The 23745-nt window shown below is 35.5% G+C and overlaps 1 protein-coding gene across 3 annotated transcripts in view; it reads left to right on the top strand.

Moving 5' to 3' along the window:
- Positions 1–1630: 1630 nt before the first annotated feature.
- Positions 1631–23745, top strand: part of LOC149410007 (modular serine protease-like) — a 59866-nt gene continuing 37751 nt past the window's right edge. For 2 of the 3 annotated variants that reach the window (XM_089648748.1, XM_089648745.1), the window contains exons 1-6: positions 1631–2034; positions 19524–19575; positions 20747–20845; positions 21337–21453; positions 21659–21811; positions 22242–22434. In XM_089648748.1, coding sequence (XP_089504874.1) covers positions 1968–2034; positions 19524–19575; positions 20747–20845; positions 21337–21453; positions 21659–21811; positions 22242–22434 — 681 coding nt within the window. In that variant the 5' untranslated portion in view covers positions 1631–1967. The remainder of the gene's footprint in view (positions 2035–19523; positions 19576–20746; positions 20846–21336; positions 21454–21658; positions 21812–22241; positions 22435–23745) is intronic. The other variant, XM_089648747.1, reaches the window with a different exon arrangement.

Raw genomic sequence — 23745 nt, 5'->3', positions numbered from 1 at the left:
TTAGTAAACGAAAATCACTCGTTCAGGCAAGATGTTGTTAGATTTACGCACTTCTAAAAAGAGTATATTTTTAATAGGAGTCGTAAAACACCAAATATCGGGTTCTAAACTGCCATCTAATGGACAAGTTCTTGAAGTTTTGTTCTACAATATCTGGAAAATGAATTTAACTGTCAATATATACCAAATATAGCCATAGTTGGTATTAAAAGCTGTGTTTGAAGTAAAAATCAGTCAAGTGACTACAAGCCTTGACATACCACTCTTCAAAAAGTTTCGAGATAACTGTAAAAATGTTGATCCCGATAAAATTCAGTGCTACAGAGAAAATCTTACATTGCACCTAACCGCTTCCGAAATCTATGATTTGCTTGACTTTTACCGTACTGCACTGACAACAAAAATACTTGGAGATGACTATTGAGAGTTTTTAGAGCTCTGTGTGATAGTTTTAGGAGGAGATACAGCGAGAAAATTTAAGATTCGGCCTCCAGGTGCTCGATGGATGGCAAAGGCGCTTTATTCCTTGAAAATATCATTAATTTGAAATTACCGGTAAGGATAAGGCAGCACTTTTAGACGTTTGCCTGTTCATAGTAACATCCTATGTCAAGCCATGGTTACAATGTATTATAGCAGTTAAAGCACCTTACCAGGAATTTTTGAAATCGATGAAGGCTTAAGAAAAAATTGATGAAAACATCTCAATGGCAGCTTTATTTCTGTTCAGTAAGCAGTTATGGTATTTGACCGATGAAGGATCTATTTTATCGCTGTTTGACGACGCTGTGGATCAAACAACTAAAATAAAAATGCTCGAAATATCAAAAAAAATAATTTATCAACCTATGACAAACGTTACATCCCATCGAAGGAAGATCTTGATGGTAAATTGTATGGTAAGTTTATTAAGTAGTTTAAATTATGTTTTGTATTGAGGTTTTTGTTCATATCATAATTTAGTGACTTTTGTTTCAGAGAAAAATATTAACGACTTCATTTCAGTCAAGAGCAAGTATTTTTTTGATCTTCTGAAAACAGATGTCAGTTTTCTTAACGAATTCCCTACGATGTGGTCAAATAATGCTTCGTATCAAGAAGTCAGAAAGAAGGTGTCGCCGCTGAGGGTAGTGAATGATACAGCTGAAAGAACTGTTAAGTTAATGCAACATTTTCATGGCTTAATCTCACGGTCGAAGAGGAACAAAAATATTTTTTGTTACGATGCGTTCGGGAACACCGGAAGATTTATCCTGACTGTAAAAAACAAACTATGAAGAAAAAATTGAATCAATAAACCATTTTTAAATATAAAATACTACATAATTGAACATTTGTGCATTTTTAAATTTTATTTATCCGACAAAAATGAAAGTTGAAAATCCTTCCATATTAACTCTGTACCATATTTTTGGCATCAAGTCGGCACGGGTTGCCGGTGTTTAATCAAAATAATATTTAATATATGAGTTATTGGGATCAAATGGAATAAAATAAGAGGGTATGAATATTTAAATTCATGAAAAAAAAATTCTTCCTTATGTCCTGGGACACCCTACTGTACATACATAATTAATTACCGTACTAAGATTCAAGATTAAATATCAATTTTTCCTCTTCACCGCGCGGCACCTAATGCAGTACTAGTTGGAGCAAGTTGGAATACGTACATAGTACCATCGCGGTACAAACACGCGGTTTTCTTTATACCTTATCATTAAAACTGTGATTAAAAATAATTTCAATTGTGTCATCGACATAAAATTTATTCACATAATTAGATAGTTTTTACAACATATTTCATTTGGCATTTCCTTAGAACAGGCAATTTCTCAAGCTACGAACTAATGTCGAGCTGAAGATATATAATATCATAACTTTTTTACCTGTGGGAAGTTTGTTTGATAATGTCAACCGTTCTTGAAGAGTGCTGTTTTTAAAAGTTGAAGTTAAATAATTTCAGTGCAATGAAAAACATTAAAAATAACAACATGTTTAAGTTACTTGTTTTTGCGGCAGTTACTCTGCTTACAGGTGGGTTTGGAATTTTTGTTTTTTATTTTTTATTTTTTTTTATTGAATATACAAACACATTACAATAATTTACAAATGTAAATATTTCGAGGCTGATTGCGAAAAAATTAGAAATTTTTAACATAAAATTGCCCAACTCAATTGAGAAATTATTTCTCGTGTTTGAGTTGGGGAAGGTTGTGAGTCTTTATGGTTTATAGGTTGTAAAATTTCACTAGTTGATGTAGCTAAAAATTAACAAATAGCTATAAAACTAGATGATAAATTTGATAACACTATATAATTAAGAAAATAAAAATTTAAATACAAACTAAAAAATAAAAAAAATATAACTTAAATAATATAATAGTTATTAAACTTACAAAAAATAACATATTAAAATAAAAATGTACTTATTAGGTACGAAATAATAGTAGGTAGGTACAGTACTGGTAGTAAATTGTTCAAAGACCGAGCTGGCAATCTTGTATGATAATGTTTTATTGATGATCTGTTCGTTGTTTGATATATATAAATAAGTGTTATTGTAGACTTGTTGACAAATGACCATGACGTCTCCATGGAACAAACCTAAGAAATATAATGTAACATTTTAAAAGATTTTTTGTGTTTATTTTGAAACTTATATTAAGATTTTAAAGTTGCCGAATTCCGCTGCACACGACAATTTTATAAAAAAGAACACTTGATTTCAAGTTAATTACTACTAGTAAATAGTTCATCAGAATGATTTAAAGTTAATTACTACAAGTAAACAGGACTGCTCGGCTTGTATTAGTAGAGTACATATTATAAACCTTATTGGTTTTCTTAGCAGACTCTATATTAATACACTCCGAGGATCACTTAGAGGACACTGTTCACGGATTGTCTTAGTAAAGTACAAGGTAATGATAAATTATCACTGAGGTACGTATGTACTCAACAGGTTTTAGATTGTTGTTGTCAGAACAGGATAGGTAATTGGTAAGGGAACGCAATCAAACATGTTAGTAGGTATGCATAGTTGCGGCAACACCTCCTTTTCCTTCCAGCTTTCTTCAGCGACACCCCGAATCGGGGACCCAATTGTCCTTATGGCACTGGACAGTGGAGTATTTTCATAAATAAAGGACATCGTTAAAAATGTATCTTCGTTAAGCTTCTATCTGATCGATGCACTAAAGGTGTTGAATTTTGATATTTTACTAATAACTATCATAGACGTGTGAAAAATAACGTAATATTATTAATTTAGAATTTGTGAAGCAAAAGTATTTAATAAATAGGATCATTGATTCTCATAAACAAATATTGTTAATTTTGTAGATGATCAGCGATTAACATTTCGAATAAAAACCGATAGTAAACTTGAAAAATTACGACTTGAATCTTTCAAAAATTTGAACAAAATAAATACGCATTTCAGATACAGAATGATTAATTAATTACAACAATTTTGTGACCTAATTAATCATTTGTACGAATATAATTTTTATTTTTTTGATAAACCGCACAAGAGTCCCAAATGTTTGTAGCCAGTCACACTATGGCATCCCCAATTAAGGTATGTTGTGAGGCTGAGGATGAAGGGAAGGAGATAGGGAAAAGGAAGGTGGGGAAGTACCTGGTTCTTCAGATCTGGTCACCAAATACGGTCAAAACCATTCCAGGCAACGTTTCATTTCTGAATGGTGGTCTTACACCAGGGCGATACTGGGAGTATCTTCCACTCTGGAACCTGCCGCAAATATACTGTAAATTATTTTTAAATTAGTAATTTGTGAAATATCACAAAGTAATCAATAAAATTATTTTTTCTTGCGCGCACCGGAATTTGAATCCGCGAACTCCAGCTTACTAGCCGAGAGCCTTACCCCTCGACCACGGAGGCCGTTAATTGTTAGTTTTGAAAATAACACTTAAATTCAAAGCATATCCAAGGTCTAGAGTTCATTGAACTGGGGTTACAGGTAAAAGCTCAAATTATTTTTTTTTTTTTAATTACTATAATAAATAAGTGAATTAAAAAAACGTTTTAAAATCGCAATTTATTTAACGGTGTGAATTTGGGTATGACGCCCGTAACGCTAATAGCTGTTATAAATTAGGGTCCTTTTAATTAAACTCCGTTATTGAGAGCAAACTGAATCACTTTATTTAACAATAAATATCCACTATCACATGATATGACTAGGCACTTTTTACAGTAAATACTCTAAATACAGGCTAGTTCCTGTGGTTCTATAGGAAAGGTGAAACCATTGGTTGTTTTTGAGCAAAAAAGAGTTTTTAAGGAAACCCAACCTTTTATATGACAAAAGATTGTTGAGAACCTTCAAATTCAAAAGGCCGCAAAACAGGAATCGTCTTTGCCGACACAATTTAATCACAAACAAATAGCAAAGGCGAGAACCTTTCATAAACGATATAATCTAACCTTAATAATTAAAATAAAATAACTTTGTTTGAATACCACTTTATTGTATATATTTATAACCAACCGGTTTCAGTTCAACCCGAACCTTCATCAGGGTTGATAAAAACATATTAAATTAATTACAGAGGTGAATGGGTACTTACAGTTAAGCTAGAAGAGGGAGAGAGAACATCAACTTTGGTGGGGGTGGAAGATTTAGGTAAGAGAGAGGGGGTAAACATAGGTGCAGGGAAGGGAATATATTTAAAATGGGGCTGTTTGTTGAATCTAATTGTTTATTTAATAAATTGGTTTTATTGACTTTAAGGTTAAACGCAACGCTCGTTGTATTCTACGTGTTCACAGATGGCGTTAATTAATTAATTTTGTTTAAATACGCTTTTGCAAGGTATTGCTTTACAGTATTAAGACAAATTATTTGTTTGCGCCCTCATATACGCAATATGAATATAAATAAATAGTTTTGTCCATATAAAAACTCAATTTTATCGAGAAAGGCATACAAATACAATATTGGATTGAATCATGGGTAAAATATTGTATTTGTGTGCCTTTCTCGAAAGAATTAAGTCTTTAAACGAACAAAACTATTGATTCATATTCATATTGCGTATATACGGGCGCAAACAAATGATTTGTCTTAATATTGTAAAGCAATACCTTGCAAAAGCGTATTTAAACAAAATTAATTAATTAACGCCATCTGTGAACACGTAGAATACAACGAGCGTTGCGTTTAACCTTAAGGGATTTTTTTAATTTCAAGAGCTTCTAAATTGTTGAGGCGTAGACCTATCCCGTTTCTATGTAATACATCTATACCTGAAGGCTTATCAAATGAGTGATCTGTATCTATTAAATGTGTTGCAAATTCCGAAAAACCTATGTTGTGCATCTACTAAGTGCTCAACTACCCGCGTTGAACATTTCTTGCAGTTTTACCAATGTAAAATGCTTCGCAATCATTACATTTAAGTTTATAGATGCCAGAATGGCTTAAACTATTTTCTTTATTCTTTGAGTTAATCAAACGTTTACCTAGGTTATTATTGGTATAAAAAGCGGCTATAATTTCTATATATATTTCACTACTCTATACCTAGACTGTTGGGGATCTTATATATATATACTACTCTATACCTATACTATCGGGACATATACCTACCTCGGGTCTCACCCAGGCGTAGTGTGTTCAATTCCTCGGCTGGCTAAGTCCTCCATCACAACACAAGCAACATTTTCAGCTTTCTGTGGTGGTAGTAGGAGATTTTCAAATATTGTCAGGTTATTCGTAACCCGGGAATTTATTTATTTATTAATTTACGGACAATATGTCCACTAAAACCATAATATTGACACGAATAAGAAAACATAGATGACAGTGAATGGAGAGTACATGAGTGTGAAGGGCAAAGACAATGTAAAATAGAAAATGTACATATAGAAAATAACTACAAGTCAGAGCATCAATAACGATTAAGTTGTGAAAAATTACACATTACGTATCGCTTTTTGAAAGTCATTTAGACTTACACCAAAAAATTCAATGCTCTGACTTGAGTTTACAAGTCTCGACATTCTGGACAAAGAAGAATGGTACCCATAGTTAGTTGAGTGGTGAATGAGGAACAACAATTCATTATTTCGGAGTCTACGTGATGGGGTGTTGAATTGAATGAGTTGTAGCAGTTCAGGTGAGTCGGTTATACTGTTGATTATTTTAAATATGCAAATTAGATCGGAGTCTTTTCAACGTTTTTCTAATGAAGATAGGTTTAAAGTTTGTTCAATTTCCTCATAATATGAGTAATCGCCTCTTTGTGTTTGTCTTTCTTTAAAAAAAAAATATATACAGGGTGTATCGGCACTAACCCGACAAACTTTAACCAGCTATTCCTTAGCACATTTGGAGTAAAAAATGTTATGTGCACTTTGCTGTCCGGTAACGTTTTTTTTAGTAAAAAATTAACTAAACATATTTTCACCACATGTCACCACTGTTTTATCCTTTGTCAAAATTTGAAAGCAACGTCGCAACTCGCGTGCCGCTGCGAACGAAGCCCGTATTACATAATCCAGTACCAGAAAATAAATATTTTATTTAACAATAATGATTATTCACATTTTTCGTATGCGAATCACTGATTGTCTTCTTGTATTGTACATATCAGTTTTATTTTTGTATCTAAATTGTTTCACCTCTGGAATGCTCTGGTTTCACCTCTTACGCGTTTCACGTATTAAATAGTCTAATTTTGAAACTAAGAAACTAATTAGTAGGTTTCCTGAATTTATAATCGAAGTCCAATAATTCTGAGCACTTTTAAAAACAATTTTCCTCACTTAGGTACTTATCAATAATAATAATTGGATTATTTGAACAGCGCCGTTGTTTTTTAAATCACCGTAAGTGCTCTGTCAAAATGTTACTTGCTAGGCTATCCTACAACGTATATTTTTTAAATAAATTTAGTTACAACTTCGCGGAATGTGATTTATGAATATTATTGCTTATGTTAAAAGCCTTCCAGAATTACATCTGCAAATGAATGCTGCCAGATAGCTAAGTTATTTACATAATAATTATTAAATTTTATTTAAAACATCGCAAATTTTTTAAAAACTCGACAATAAATTACAACTATAATTTAAAAAAATATTCTTAACCCCACGCTTTTTCGTAATTGATTAATTAATTCAGAATTTAAACGTTGCTTGAAATGACTAGCCATATTTGGTGACCAGATCTGAATATCCAGGTACTTCCTCACCTTCCACTCCTTCCCTTAGCCATAAAACTTTCCCGAATTCAACATAAAATTGTGTAGATATATCGGATGTAATGAAATGCATGATAATTATACCCCAAAATACTTACTTATTCAGGGAAATATACCCCTGAGTCATTTGTAATTCGTAATTGATTAATTAATTCAGAATTTAAACGTTGCTTGAAATGACTAGCCGTATTTGGTGACCAGATCTGATTATCCAGGTTCAGAATTTAAACGTTGCTTGAAATGACTAGCCGTATTTGGTGACCAGATCTGAATATCCAGGTACTTCCTCACCTTCCACTCCTTCCCTTAGCCATAAAACTTTCCCCAATTCAACATAAAAATTGTGTAGATATATCGGATGTAATGAAATGCATGATAATTAGACCCCAAAATACTTAATTATTCAGGGAAATAAACCCCTGAGTCATCAGTTGGAAATACCAACGACATTAAGTGAAATTTTAAACAATGCAATAATAGGAATTAGCAAATAATAATTTACGACACTTTAATCGGAAATCAATAAAGCCAGGATAATAAAAATAGAAAGTTATCACTTACGTCGTCTGTAAGTGGCTTCACCACAGTTTGATAATGTCAGAAGGTGAAACAGCTGTCACGCGTAATAATAATTACAAATAGCAGAACTTGTTTATAAACACACTGTTTTTATAAATTTAATAATAAGACTGTTAAAAATTTTAAAAAATCTCTAAATTGAAATGGAGTTCTACAAACTAAACTTAAAATCAAATAAATTTATTGCGAAGGTTCAAAGTACTGTACTGTAATATTATATTAAATAATACTTGGAAATATTTGAATAAATTTTTACGTGTTTAATTATTGTTTGAAGTCAGATTAAAGCGATTAAAAAACCCACCTGGCAATTCTTATTCGAGTTTCGTTGTATACTTACGTATTGGCGCGCTTTTACAATAACAATGGTATGGCATCATTCGTCTCATTTTTAACTATTATTATTTAGTGTGTAGGAAAGAGCGAAGATGGTTTTCGACACACTTGCTTATAACAGCCTACACGGGACTTGAGACAGAATACGTGTGAAAGAGATGACAGTAGCGCGGCGTTGCCAAGTACTTTACCCCTATACTGGGGGCAGTAACGGAGTGTGGAAATTTTATTTATTTTTAAAAGAAAAAAAATGTTACCGTACAGAAAAGTGCCCATAACATTTTTTACTCCAAATGTGCTAAGGAATAGCTGGTTAAAGTTTGTCGGGTACGTGCCGATACACCCTGTATATGAGAGTCCCGATATACTAATCTATACCTATGCTATTGGGACTCTCATATATTTACTACTCTATACCTATACAATCGGGACTCTCATACATATTTACTACTGTTTACCTGTACCCTTGGAACTCTCATAATATTTAGTGTATCTTAAGGCGACAAAATACACAAATAACGGTGGTTTTCTCGAAGATCGAGACATTATGATTAACGATAATATGTATACATAGTTTCAGAGCTATCCCTAAGGATATACGTTATTAATATTTAAGATGAAAGATTTTTTGTAAAAAGGCTCTAAAATTTTATAAAATATATATTTTTGCGCATGGCTTCTTGGCAAAGGATAAAATATGGGATGTGCAAGGTGCTTTTATGAGTGGAAGGGGGTGCATGGACCAGATCTTCTCATTGCGTATGCTCACTGAGAAGTTTCTGGCAAAAAACCAGAAACTTTTCTGTTCCTTTGTAGATCTACAAAAAGCATACGACCGAGTCGACAGGAAAAAGCTATGGAAGGTGTTGTCCAAGTATGGAGTGAATACATATCTGACTCAGGCAATCGCGTCTCTGTATGAGGGAAGCGTTGCATGTGTTAGGGTAAACGGTGGTTTTACGGGGTGGTTTGATATCACAAAAGGTGTTAAACAAGGCTGCGTAATGTCACCGTGGTTATTCAATCTATACATGGATAATTGTATGCAAGAATTAAAAGAGGTGGGATTGGGCGCGAATTTGAAGTATGTTGCCTGTTGTATGCTGATGATGCGGTGCTGATTGCTAATAGTATAGATGATCTACACTCTCTCGTGTCTAGGATGAACGAAGTATGCATGAAGAATGAGTTAATGATAAATGTAAGTAAGTCTAAAGTAATGGTGTTTGAAAGAGAGAGTACGAAAACAGTGTGCAAAATAATTGTGAATGAGGAATACTTGGAGCAGGTGGATGAGTTTGTGTATTTAGGAAGTATGTTCTAGAGAGATGGGAAGGCTGACAGAGATATTGAAAGAAGGGTAAATGCAGGTAATTCCGTTAATGGAGGACTGAACGCCGTAGGCGCTAACAAAAAATTGTCCAAAGAAGCGAAGTTAGCAGTCCACAACGGAGTGCTGGTACCTACCTTGATGTATGGAAGTGAGGCATGGAACTGGCAAAGAAAGGATGAAAGTAGATTAAATGCTGTTGAAATGAAATCCTTGAGGCATATGTGTGGTAAAACCATGTTTGATCGTGTGAGGAATGTGGAGATCCGCAAAGAGTGCAAGGCTGATGTAAGCGTAATGAGTAAGTTTAAGAAAGGGACGCTTAGATTGTTTGGGCACGTAGAGCGAATGAGCGAAGATAGGAGTGTAAGGAGGATATATGATGCAAATGCGAATGGTAGCAGAAGTCGTGGACGCCCGAGGAAGACATGGCACGACCAAGTGAATCAGATACTCGAGTCGGGCCATGTCAAGAGTCAGAATAATAGAAGACTATGGATGACACGATGTATGAATGTGAATGAGGAGAGAAGTGTGTGGTGTGACCGAGTTGTTTGGCGATCCGTCCTCTCTGCCTACCCCTGCGGAAAACGGCGTGATGGTTACTTAGTTAATTAGCTTCTTCGCTTATGTCGTTAAGATTCCCACTTTATTTTAGAGATTTAATTTGGGGTATTGGATTGTCTCAAATTTATGAATATATAAATATGATATTAGACAATTATCAGTAAAGTTGTTAACTGCTTGATGAGCGCCTTATTAGTTGTTGGTCAAAAACCGAAAAAAGCTGAGGTCAAACAGTTCACAGAAAACAAAGATAAAGACGATGTTTGGCTTAAAATATCAACGGCACAACCAAGGTATAAAAAATATAAATAAAGCATATTCAAAATATGATAAAATAAAATATCTGCTTTTTAGTGATTTTTTGGGGTATTATGCCGTGTTGCGCTACTTACTTCTTTAGCTTCGTTTTGGACAGCATTAAGTCACAAAACGTAACAAACCATTTCGGATGACCTATAGCAGGGTTGTTGGTTATCCAGTAAATGGTTCCTGGGGCGACGGTACCCACACCCGCCTCCTTTTTTGCTATACTTAAAAGTGAAAATGAAGGTCATCGACTTTGTGTTCAGAAAGGGATTATACTGGAATTATGTATTATTATTGTTTTATTTAGTAAAAAAATATAATATCATTAGATCAAAGGTTTCCTAGTATGTATCATTGTAAAAAAAAACTACGTTTTCAGGATATAATTATATTATAAATACATTACACACCACTGGTAACTCGTTTGCAATGTTAGCTGATGTTTTTAATGGTGACCGGATAAATCATCACAATGATAATTCATCACATCTTTAAAAAGTTATATAAAGTTATGGAAAGTGATGGAACAAAAACTGTATTAACTGGGTTAAGTAGATTAGGTTAGGTAGTTTTTTTTTAATCATCGTTTCTAATGATTTTACATCACTTTTTAAAAGTGTGTTGAATTGTCATTGTGTTGAGTTATCATGGAACCGTTTTTAATATACATTCTATAGAAATATAAATCTGCATTGATTCTTTTTTCTTTATTTATACTGGGTTTTTACAGATGTTCTCACTTACGTGAGAACTATCCAGTTACAAAAACTCAGTTCACTACAATACAGGTAAAAATGCAATTAAATACAGGTTACGTACAATTTAAAAACCAAACAAATAATAATATAAAATTATACATAAGTTCAGTAAAATGACAAATAATACTAGGAGAGACAAGAGACACAAGAGTTACAGTGATACATAATATAATTATCTAAACATATTATTTAGCAGTATATATACATATTATTTAGTATCGACGAAAATATCTACTTCAGCACACTCAATCTTATTATACAGTCGACACATTTGGATCAGAGGGCATTGTTAATCTTATAACATTTGACTTTAATTCCATATTTTACTATGACCGTCAATAACATGCATGTGTATAAATGACACTTGAGCCGTTAATTAAAAAAACAATAATAAACAATATTACCATTCGTTATTTCGGCTACTGGCATTATACATAGCTCTCTCATTAAAAATTTAGGCGTATTAGATCTGTAGTGGTACGCAACTACTTCATTTGAACGAAATTCTAGAAGTCTCGATTGTTCCAAACAAGCTTCTTGGATGTTCTTTTATTTTTTATTTATTTGTTTGGAAAATTTTACATAGCAACCAAATTGTACCAGAAGCTTCTTCACCTTTTAAAAAGCGACAGCATGAAGAAGTCAGTCAGTCAGTCATCATCCAGCCATCAGTTAACAAGGTGCTCAACGAGTGATAATCCGCGCACCTCACCTGCGCGAAGGACATTCTTCCCGGCTCTCATTTTCAATTCAATTCAATTCAATTTGTTTATTCCTTTAAAAACATTACAAAATTACATTTTATTTCGTTTTTAAGTATATTTGTAAAATTGTATTACATAATAGTTAGCGGTGTATAAACTATACCAGCATCAATAGAGCTTGCCTTTTAAAGGCAGCTTCACCGATGCTAAATATGTCGATATCCGAATTAATTCTGTTCAACAGCAAGACTGCTCTCCCCACCGGCATGACCATTGGCAAGTTAGTCCTGCAGGCCGGGAGATAAAACAGTCTATGCTGTCGGTGACGGAGATAACCATCAGGAACATAGAGACTAATACTCTCCATGATAGTCGGATTTACTAACCATCCACGAATCAGTTTGAAGAAGTGTGATACAATATGCACATCTCTTCTGACCCGTAGATGGTTCATACCGAGCATGCCCAAGAGAAAGTCAGTAGGATAGAGCCACGGGTAGTAGCCATACTCCCTCAGGTAGAGGAATCTCAGAAATTTCTTCTGCACTCTCTCCAACATGAGGGAATACTTCACCTGATGTGGGCTCCAAACCACCGACCCACTCTCAAGCCTACTCCTAACCAACGCAATGTATAGCACTTGGAGAACCCGGGTGTCTCTAAAATTCATCGCAGTGCGTAGGACGAGGCCCAGCATTTTCAGTGAAGCACTACACGTCATTTCGATATGAGCATGAAATGTCAGCCTACTATCAAACATGATGCCAAGATCTTTCATAGTGGAGACACGTTTTAAACTTCGGGCATTCATGGTATACCGGTAAAACCAAGTATGACGTGCCCTTGTGAAAGAAAGAATGAAACATTTAGAAATATTGAATTCGATCCGATTCCGTTTACTCCAGTCAACAATTCTATTAATGTCCGATTGGAGTCGAATGCAGTCTTCTAAAGTTTTAATTTCCAAGAATAGTTTTAGGTCATCAGCAAAAAGAAGTGACCTGGAATGCAGAATATTTTCTGTAATATCGTTAATAAAAATTAGAAAGAGGAGCGGTCCTAAATTAGAGCCCTGTGGAACGCCTGAGAGTACAAGGAATAATTTTGACATGAATATTCCATGAGATACAAATTGCTTTCTTCCAGTAAAATAGCTTGCAAAGAATATGAGAAACCGTAAAGAAAAACCTATAGTTGACAATTTATTTAATAATATGTCATGGTTTACGGTATCAAATGCCTTCGAGAAATCATTATATGAGCAATCTACTTGGTAGCCCTTATCTAAAGATTTGGAAACATAATCTGTGAGTACCAGTAGGTTAGTATCTGTTGATCGACCTTTTCTAAACCCATGCTGTTCCGATATTAAGAAAGGCTCTACTTGAAACAGCACATGTTTATGAATTATCGATTCGAATAACTTAGCCGGGGCGGAAAGTATTGCCACTGGCCTGAAATTTTCGACAGATGTCTTGGATCCACTTTTGAAAATGGGACAAATTTTTGAGACTTTCCAGGAATCAGGAAATATACCAGTATCTAAAGATAGGTTGAATATAAAACTTAGTGGCATTTTTAAAAATTCAACACATCCTTTTAAAAAAAATACTGGAAGAAAGTCTGGCCCAAGTGAATGTGTATGTTTCATGTTATTAATTGAAGATTTAACATCTGATTCGTCTATATGACTTATATCAATGTTTTGGGCTCCCTTCACATTCAACTTGGAAGCAGAAATGGGATTTAGTAATGGAGGCTCATTACTGTACACTGATTGGAAATGGGTTGCAAATGCATTGGCTACATCCGCTCCTCTAACTTCCCGATCACCATGCATCATGATGTCTGTTATACCACCATCCTTGCGCAGTGATTTTACGTAGTCCCAAAATGCCTTGGGATCATGCTTGATATCACTCTCTATTGAGTCGACATACGTTCGGAATGCTATATGAACATTTCTTCTAACAACTGCTCTGAGATTACTGAACATTTCATACTCATTTTGGTCACCAGTAGCTTTCCATTTTTTATGGTGAGCATGTTTTTTCTCAATGCTCCTGATGGTATCTCTAGTGAACCACTTCGGATATCTACGTCCACCTCTGTTGGGAGGTTTCCTAGGGAAGCAAGCGTCAAATACATTATATATACATGAATAAAAATGGTGTAGCGTCTCATTAACGGTATCGAATTTAGAAAGTTCATGCCAATCCAATTGGCTCATCATCTGATAAAGTTTGACAAAATCACCCCTACCAAAAATCCATCCCCGCAAAGTGCCGTCTGTAGTTTTAGGTAATTTGGTAGTCTTCGGAGGCTTTTTACAAGAATACCGGAACTCTAATGCGGGGTGATATTTGTCCTCATATACGAGGGGAGAATCGCTATGTATGACATTTAATTCAATGTTACACAAAACGAGATCCAACATCCTCAACTCAGAATTGGGAATACCATTATTCTGGGTGAGCCCAAACACTTCGCATAAAAATTTGAGGTCATTTTCAACATCCTTGCCGCTACGCGCTGAATGGATGTTGAAATCTCCCAAAACAATAATATTCCTTCCTCCGAGAAGATCCACGTTTTCGTGAAACTTGTCGAAGAATAGTTGATATGTTTCCAGCGTTGATGCCGGTGGAAAATATATTACACATATAAAAGTAACAAACAAATCGATTGTAATTTTTATCCACAAGTCTTCGATGTCAGCTTCCAGATCAGGCATGTGTTCGGCCTTAAACTTAGTTTTGACAGCCAAAAGGCAGCCTCCGCCTTGTCTGTGGCCACTACCACTATCTCTGTCTTTTCTGTACACTTGAAAGCTGTCATCGAATAACTCCTGGTTGCACACACTGGAGTTCAGCCAAGTCTCAGTGAGCCCTATTACATCGTAATTGTTTACCAAAACGTTAGAATAAAATAGAGAACATTTAGTTTTCAGTCCCCTAACGTTTTGGTAAAAGAAATGAAAACTATTGTACTGTCAACTAGGTTTAAAATTTGGTAGCCGTGGTGTAATTACCTTATTGACCCATTCTTTTAAGAACGAATGCTTAGGCCAATGCTTAGATTGCAGTAATTCTGCCACCGCTGACCCGGGTACACCGATTTTAAATGACGCATATTCTCCCCTCGTTTTGATTTTTGTTATCTTAAATGAGGAGATACTGACAGATTTACTTATTGTTTTGAGGTGCGATGTTAAGTCATCTACTGTAGTCTCTGGATGCAAGGGGTAAAGATGGAAGTATTTCACTTCCTCCTGGTCCTTTTGACTACCTCGTACGGTGATGGGACGCCGTTTACGATTACGATTAATCAAAGTCCAAGGTTGACTTCCTGGAGTTTGACGTAAGGGCGGTGCATCTGCTTTAGCTCCATCGGGCGGAGGCGGTGCATCCACATCAGTTCCGCCGGCCGGGGGCAGCGCATCACTATCAGATGGCGTGGAGGTAGGCGCTGTGGAGGTAGACGCAACGGGTGTCACATCAGGAGTACTTCGGGATGAAGCATAAGCGGAAGAAGATTGTCCCTTGTCTGAAGCGTTACTCGTTTTTTTCCCTCTTTGGGAGGCTTTTGCAGCCTGCGAGCGGGTTATTATTTTTCCAACGGCCAAACTTGTAGGGTCATCTGAGGTACGAGTCGGCTTAGTAGACGGGGCGCCGTGCGGGGGGAACGGAACGGAGACACCGGCCCCGGCGGCAGTTGCAGTTGTATTGTCTGCGGTAGTAGTGAGCGGGGGCGGTGAGGTGGCGGTGACGAGGGGCGCTGGCGGGCCGAGTGTGTCGCCTGTAGCGTGAACGGGAATCTTGTGCACACATGTACCTGCAACCGCAGTTTCACTATTGTACAAACTACCGACAAATGGTTCATTAGCTACACTGAAAATAGACAACAAATTGTAAAAATAAATAATCAAGAAAGTGACAAAGTAGGCAACAGGTATGGAGTACCCCAAGGCAGCGTCTTGGGTCCCATACTGTTTCTCATCTACATTAACAGTCTAACTGAGATAAGCCTAGGGAACATAGAGTACAAAGTAATCAGTTATGCAGATGACACTGTAATTTTATTCAAAGCCCAATCATGGGAAAACGTCTTCAAACACACGGAAACAGGGATGACTGAAGTAAATAGATGGCTAATAAATAATCTACTGACACTAAATATTTCTAAAACTAAATACTTAACTTTCAGTAAAACATTAGCTGGTCAGCCAGATAGTCACCCACAACTTCATCTTCACCCCTGCACAGTTACCTCATTAACTAACTCACGCTGTGTTTGTGACAAAATTGATTATGCGCAAAATATTAAATATCTCGGTTTAACTGTTGACAATAACTTAAAATGGGATCTCCAAATCAACCTAATTACAAAAAAAATACGGAAACTCTCTTACATCTTCAAAACAATTCGAAACATTATGTCACTACCTCAGCTAAAAAATATATATTTTGCACTCTGTCAAAGTATTCTTATGTATGGTATTTCAGTATGGGGAGCAGCAGCAGAGACTCATCTCAAATCACTTAAAATTAATCATAAAACAATAATCAGAATTATGTTCAGAAAGCCTTATCAACATCCGACAGAACAGCTAATGATCAACAATAACCTATTAGACATAAATAAACTATTCATAAAGAAGATCATCTACAAAAACTGCATAAAAATATCACCACACTTCATAACTCACTCGCAAAACACAAGAGCAAACACACACAATCAATTACAAGTACCATATATCAAATCAAATTTTGCCAAAAAACATGAATCTTACTTGGCACCACATATATTCAATAAGTTTGTAGCCCAAACAAAGACCTATGTCGCATCTAATAATTTGAATTGGGTATTCAAAAGATTTTTAAACTGGTTGAATGTCAAAGAAAGAAGAGAGATAAGTAATATTCTTAATATCTAAAATTATATATTTTCTTTTTTCTACTCTGTTTCTAATTTCTGATTTTCCTCTTATTTTATTATTATTATTTTTACTATAATATTTATATTTCTTTTTTTTTCTTTTTTAACCACTTATTTGTTTTTATGTAATTAGAAATTGTTAGTTACCAGCCTCAGAACAGACTTTGTCTAGTGAGGAGGGTAAGGAGAAAAATCATGTATGTACATAACTAATAATAAATAAACGCCCGGGTTGCCGGCACTGAATTGAAATTGAAAAAATTAGTGGTGACGTTTTTAGAATATTTTTAACAACATTCAACTCACTAGTTAAATTGTCCACTTTAACAGAGAGAACTTCGATGGCCATCGTTAGCAAACGAAGCGCATTCGTTTCCTCGTTGATATCCATTAGGATAAACTTGTAAACTTGTAAATTATTTAATAAATTAAAATTACGGCGCGCGGCGAAAAACACGTACGTCCTGCCGGCGAATCTAGAAGAACTCATCATGGACTCCATCGGGACATCATCATAGCGCTTTGGCCCAGATCGCCGTTCCTGGCCAACGCTACGTGGATTACAGCGCCTTGGTTCCAGCGTCTCTGACCAGCGCTTCATCCACTCACCATGACCACCACGAGGACACGCAGCATCCTCACTGGTCTACTCAGTTCCCACTCAACCGCCTAACAAGGTCCACCGCACCTTCGGCATTCTCGTCAGCACTGGAGTACTGATTGCCAAGATCGCCAGTGCCTGACAGACAACGAGTCCGGTCACCAGCGCCCGGCGTCGACTCACAGACCCGCGCTTGACCTGCCATCACAGCCAGCATCCGGAGAATACAACATCAGTCCTACGCCCACTCTCATCACGGCCCTGACTTACAAAATAAACACTCTGACCTTCACAACATCTTTCATTCCGTGCCTCCTCACCAGATCACCAAAGATCTATCAAAAAATTTATATATAAAGATGCAAAAGTCGGTCATTTTGAATACATGTAGGATAACGAAAGATTTTTTAAATTTTTATGTTGAGGGATCAGTAGGATTTTTATTTTATTTATTTATTTTATTTATTTATTTTATTTATTGTTTGTTTGTAAATATTAGATAATACAATTAATGAACTTAAAATGTCCAACTAGGCGATTGCCCGTTTTAGGACATTCCAATATGATAATGTTTTTACATGTAAATTATGGTACATTATAGTGTTGACTATTCTGTTGTTAAAAAAAAATACATATGTATATTCATATTCTAGAATACTTCCAGTTATATCACGACATATTTTACTATTATTTAGCTGACATAATAACTGAATTAACATAACATAAGCTGAATTAATAGATAAAAACAAGAAAATGAATTTGAAAATGAAACTGAATTGAAGAAATTCTGTTGGTAAAGTAATACAAATGTATATTCATTTTTTTTTTTTTACTATTGTTTAGCTGATATATTAAACTAAAGAAATATTAATATATAAAAAAAGGAAATGAAAAATAACAAAAAATAAAAAATGAAAGTAAAGAAGGAACTTTTCCTTTAAGGAGAAATATCACGAAGAATTGAACAATTTTCGAACTTTCTTTATGTAAAAATACAGTTCCTGTAATGCTAATATAATACCAATATAAGTTAAAATGTAAAGAAGAATGTAAAGAAAAACAAAATTTACAATTTAATTACTGTTTTTTAGCATATTCTCGCATTCAACTCTCCCCAAGACCAGAAGCCAATTGTTTACCTGCATACGCAGAATATTAGTACTCTTTGCCTTCCATGCATCAGGTTTGAGATTGAGCAGTTTAGGGCCTAAGTATGAGAATTGTCTCTGTGCTAAAGATGAGGAAGTGGTGGGCGGAACTGTTGGGTTTTTTTTTGCATGTCTTGTATTATGACAGTGGTTTACGGAAGCTAAGTAGTGCCTCTGTTTTTGAGTATGTAAAATGATTTTCCTCATGTATAATTGTCTTACATCAAGAACACGAAACTCTGCGAACAATGAATCGCTGGGGTACCTACCTGAAAGGTTTTTTCAGTATGACTCTTATAAGCGATTTCTGGGATTTAGCTAAGGGATCGAGTATGGTTTTAGCACAACCTCCCCAACCTAAGGAAGCATAGTCTAGTATGGAATTGCACATTGCAAAGTAAATTCGTTTCAAATCATTTAGACATAGAATATTTCTTATTGCTATAAACAGATGTGTAAGTTTCCTGACCTTTGTGGAATTCCTTTCCTTTGTGGAATTTATAGGCCCTGTTAGAAGTTCTACCGAGCCGAACCCTCTGATATGAAAATATCTGGAGTCAGTGAATTATTTTCCCATTTGATCCTCTGGTGAGTTGACGCGTTGTTCTTGTATTGTTTTGTATTTATTTTGCTTATATAATGCAATTGCATAATTTTGATTGACTAGATGATCATTTGTGGAAAAGTGTGTGGAAGGGTTTAGTTTTTCCTATGGGGAAGATTTAACCCGGACATAAAATCGGAAGTTTTAAATATTATATCACAAACGATTTTTAAATGCATCCTCCAGCTATTGAGTGATTTTAATGCGTGATGATTAGAGATATACATTTTATTATTTATAAATTCGAAATTTTCGGGTAAATTACGCGAATTTCCGTAATTTTCACGCGATTTTCTTGTTGTTTAATATGAAAAAGGAATATTACTACTTTAAATCTTGGATTATAATAGGTCATTGACAGATATAAACCATGGAAAGTCATTACATTAGTAATTATTTATTTTTGTTTGTTGTTGCAGTGCAAGCAGTCTCCATTGATCGCCTGTCGAGACATCTGGAAGACGAAGGAAGGTGAGAATAAGGGTTTGCGAATCCCGCGGGATTGCGGGAATTTTATTTAAAAGTATTAAATTTAAATAATGCCAATGTTTCAGAAATATTTTTTTTATTTGGTATCATTATCTTTGAATACGCTATTCGTATCAAAGCGTTTTATATAACACCATATCGCTCGCTAAACAATCCCATACAGACCTGTCACACCTGGTGTGACAGATGATGATGTGTTATTAGTATGGGCTTGACGGTGATGATACGCCGTGTTCCGCTAGCCAGGCGATATTTGAAAATGATGCGACCCCCTCTCTTCATACGGCAGAAGAGGGGGTCAGATCAATTTAAGGAGCGCCGTAATCACGCGGATGTCACCTGTCAAGGTGAAACATCCCATACAAAGAAATGATATTCCTCGGCAGCTCCCCGATTGATCTCCCTCTCCCGAGGAAGATTTAAGCGTAGTATGTCTCAACACAAAATCTGCACAGGCCACTCCAAAATAAGGGTTGATGCATAAAGCGTAATATGTCTAAATTTATTTTTCAGTCTCAATAAAACAATCTTACACCAATATATTACAGAGATTACAGAAGACTTTTCACATTAATCATCTTTGGTACTAGTAATATTATGAAAAGACGTTGAAAACATTAAGTAATGAGTATTTTAAGAAGACTGATAAAAAATATGATCGTTAAAACTTCATAAATACTGATTTCTGGGAATTCTGGCGCTGGCTATCACAAGCGATAACAATAACTCGGAAGCGCGTGCAAATCAAAACGGCATGTTTTTGGTGTAAACTTATTTTTTATTATATGAAAAAACACAATTTGTAATACACCACTTCTATTTTTGAATAAACAAAGATCGCCAACCGGTTTTCAATTTTCCCAAGCTTCGTCAGGGCTTATTGTTAGCAAGTTAGTCGTCAGGGCATAGTGGTGTATTACAAATTGTGTTTTTTTTTATTTAATATATAATATGACACCACAAAGTATTTGCTTCCTTCGAAAAAAATTGTATATTTTGTTAATCCCGCAATCCTTCAAATTCTGCAAATCCGCAGGATCAAATATTGCTGAAATTCCGCGAGATTTCAAGATACGGAATTGCGGGAGTGCAAACCCAAGTTATATAATATTTATTTTATTTATCTGTTCCCATTTGATATCTGATTTTTCAGTTTCAGATTAGTAGACTTCATCGACGGTGATTTCCACCCAGACAATCCACTGCCCGCATTGACTAGAGAACGACGTCAGTCTGGCCGGGGAAGTTGCAGGTTACAAAAACTGAACTATATAACTACCCACGACGAAAGGTCCTCGTTAAATGCCGATTTTAAATCCGTTTCAGCTTTTGAACAATTTGCTAAGCTTGAAACGCACCTAGAATGTTCATTTGATTTAAATGCTAAACCGATACTGAAATAGAATTAAGTAAAAACGCCAGCCGCAGTGTGTGTTTTGTTCGTGGTTTGGTGTTTTCAGCTATTACAAAACCGGTGCGTTTAATCGCAGTGTGTGCGCCTAACGTGCACTAACAGGGACCTTTCAAATGTAAAATTAGAAAAATGGCGGTGATTGTCCATTTGATGACAATGTTAATTTGAATTTCTGGATATAACTGGACCTTAATTTCTCCGCAGGGTCAGTTATTTATCCAAAAAATTATATGTATGTGTACATATTTTCTTGCATAGTATTTCTTTCATTTGTGACTTTTACTATATTCTTTCAAATTCTGCATTTTAATTTCGGTTTGATTTTTCAGATCTGGGACCTGGCAATGTCGTGACAAGTCTTGTATAGAATGGGACGCCGTATGCGATGGGGCTGTCGACTGTACGGATAAATCAGACGAAACTCAGGCCATTTGCGGAAAACGCTTGTGAGAACTAAATTGATGAAATGATAATAATTAATGACACCTTTGTTGGTTTATTATGTTGTTCACACATTATTCTACTAGCGTTTTCATGTGAAGGTACCCTCCACATGCCTAATGGAGAATTCATTCCGTGCTTCATACGCGTCAGATACCTCTTGAACGGACTATTTTGACTGTAGCCTTACATGTAATATTGAATGTTTAGGAAGTGTCCTTCACACCTCTACCGATGCGCGTACGGAGCGTGTGTAGACGCAAGCGCCAAGTGTAATAACGTCAAGGACTGTGCCGACGAATCTGACGAACTCAACAAGGACTGCAGGAGGAACACAACAGTCACTGTGGTCAACACTTGCGGGTATGTTCAATTGATTAGTATCATATTTTCTCCATGGTTTAAAGTACATAAAACTTTGTAATTTGTGTTTTGATTTAGTTATGCACGTAAATATTCTTTAAGTATCTGAAAACGCCTGTCTCGACACAGGAGTACCCTAGTGAAACAGATGTCGAAAAACACATGTAAGAAAACTCTATATTGACAAATAATTAAAATAAAAAAAAACTGTATCACGCATTCCACGATAAAATTAAAGAAAAATACGGCATCCGACCTCAAAATTTTGGAATCCCAAAAGATCGAAAAAATCTGAGAATTAATATAATGAGGATCTAGATTCTTCTGATTTGGTTTGCGGGTGAAATAATACAGTTTTGTGAGCAGTCAATAAATAATCGATTTTTGAAAATTACCCAAAAATATTATAAACAATTCTTTTACTTTATAGAAAAAATAAATTTCAATGTCTGAATGCTCTGGATAAGCAGTGCATTGATTTAGACCAATTATGCGATGGAGTTGCGGATTGCAGAGATAGGTCCGACGAGACGGTGTACCAGTGCGCCAACAATAAGTGCCCAAGTTTCTACGTGATATGCGCTTACGGAGCCTGCGTGGATACTGATGCTAGGTGCAATAATGTAAGTAGAAATTCATAATAAAGATTTTGATTTGATACATGAAAATAGTCACATTAATGTATTAATTGAATAATAAGTGCTGGCGTTCCCCAAGGATCTGTACTTGGTCCTGATTTATTTTAAAGATTAGGGAAGTTGTTTTACAACAGTATCTCATATCCGTTTTACGATCAAATGTACTTTTATTTAATTAATTTATAATATATAAGAGTTTTGCAATATTTGAATATAACTCTTATGAATTTTACAAAAATGTCCCCCGAGAAATAATCCCAAACCGGATTCAATTGAGTAGATTAATTTTAAAGTAAAAAGGCAAGATATATTTTATTTTGTAATTCATAACCACGGTAACCCGTAGGCGACAATTTTTTTTCTTTTTATTTTTTTATTAAATTGAATATAATTAAATTTAATACAATATAAGATATGGGTAGTCCCACAAAGCTGTGACAATCAGCTTGTCTGTAGGTTGTGTTGACTCAACCTCCTAATTGTACTAACTCGCTTGAATGAGGTTTTTATACCCCTTTCTCTCCAGCGTTCAGTTTCGCTTTTGCAAAATGATATCGTGCTGAGCCTGGCTAACTCTGAATATCCCCCGCCCCTGTGATATTGCACACAGTAAAATAAGGTCTTCGCTTTGGGGTTGATCTACAATAAATTCCTTTACTTCACGTTGTGTGGTTTGTTAATTCGAAGCCCACCGTTATAAAGTGGTAGGTATTTAATGTCTCCTTTCCATGGTAACTCCCGGTTCTTTTTAGCCAAAGTGTGGGGAAAACGTCCAACGACCCTCAGCGAGTTCTACAAGAAACGAGTACGTGTCTCACCTAACTTTCGAATACTGGACCCTATTACTAATTGACCTACAGTTTCTATCTTATCCCTACAATTTACTTGTATCCCCGTCCTTATCTAATGTCCCCGTGTTTATAAATTCTAGATTGTGACATAGAACCGTACCCCCCCCCCCTTTGTGTACGCGCTATTAAACCCTTCGTTGAATAGGGTGTTGTTTCCGCATAAGTACTGGGACTCCCTCGTCGACCTCTGTAATGGTGTACTGAAACTAGATAGATGGATTTAGCTGTGGTTAGTAAACTTTGGGTGTTGCGGATGGAAGTGGAAACGAGAGAGAAAGGAGATGGGAACGGATTGAATGACGAGAAAAGGTTTTTTTTGCAAACTGGGTCGGCACCTCACTGCCCCAAATGAAATGGTCGCTATTCTTCCAAATGCAAAACCCCAAGAACCAATACGTGTCTGGCTTTCCCCGAGGTCTGGTCTAACTTCTTCTTATAGTCGCCC

This window comes from Hesperophylax consimilis, chromosome 28 (genome assembly GCF_061612785.1).
Source record: "Hesperophylax consimilis isolate HC1 chromosome 28, BYU_Hcon_1.0, whole genome shotgun sequence".
NCBI classification, from domain to species: Eukaryota; Metazoa; Arthropoda; class Insecta; order Trichoptera; family Limnephilidae; genus Hesperophylax; species Hesperophylax consimilis.
This window is presented reverse-complemented; position numbering and strand designations above follow the sequence as displayed.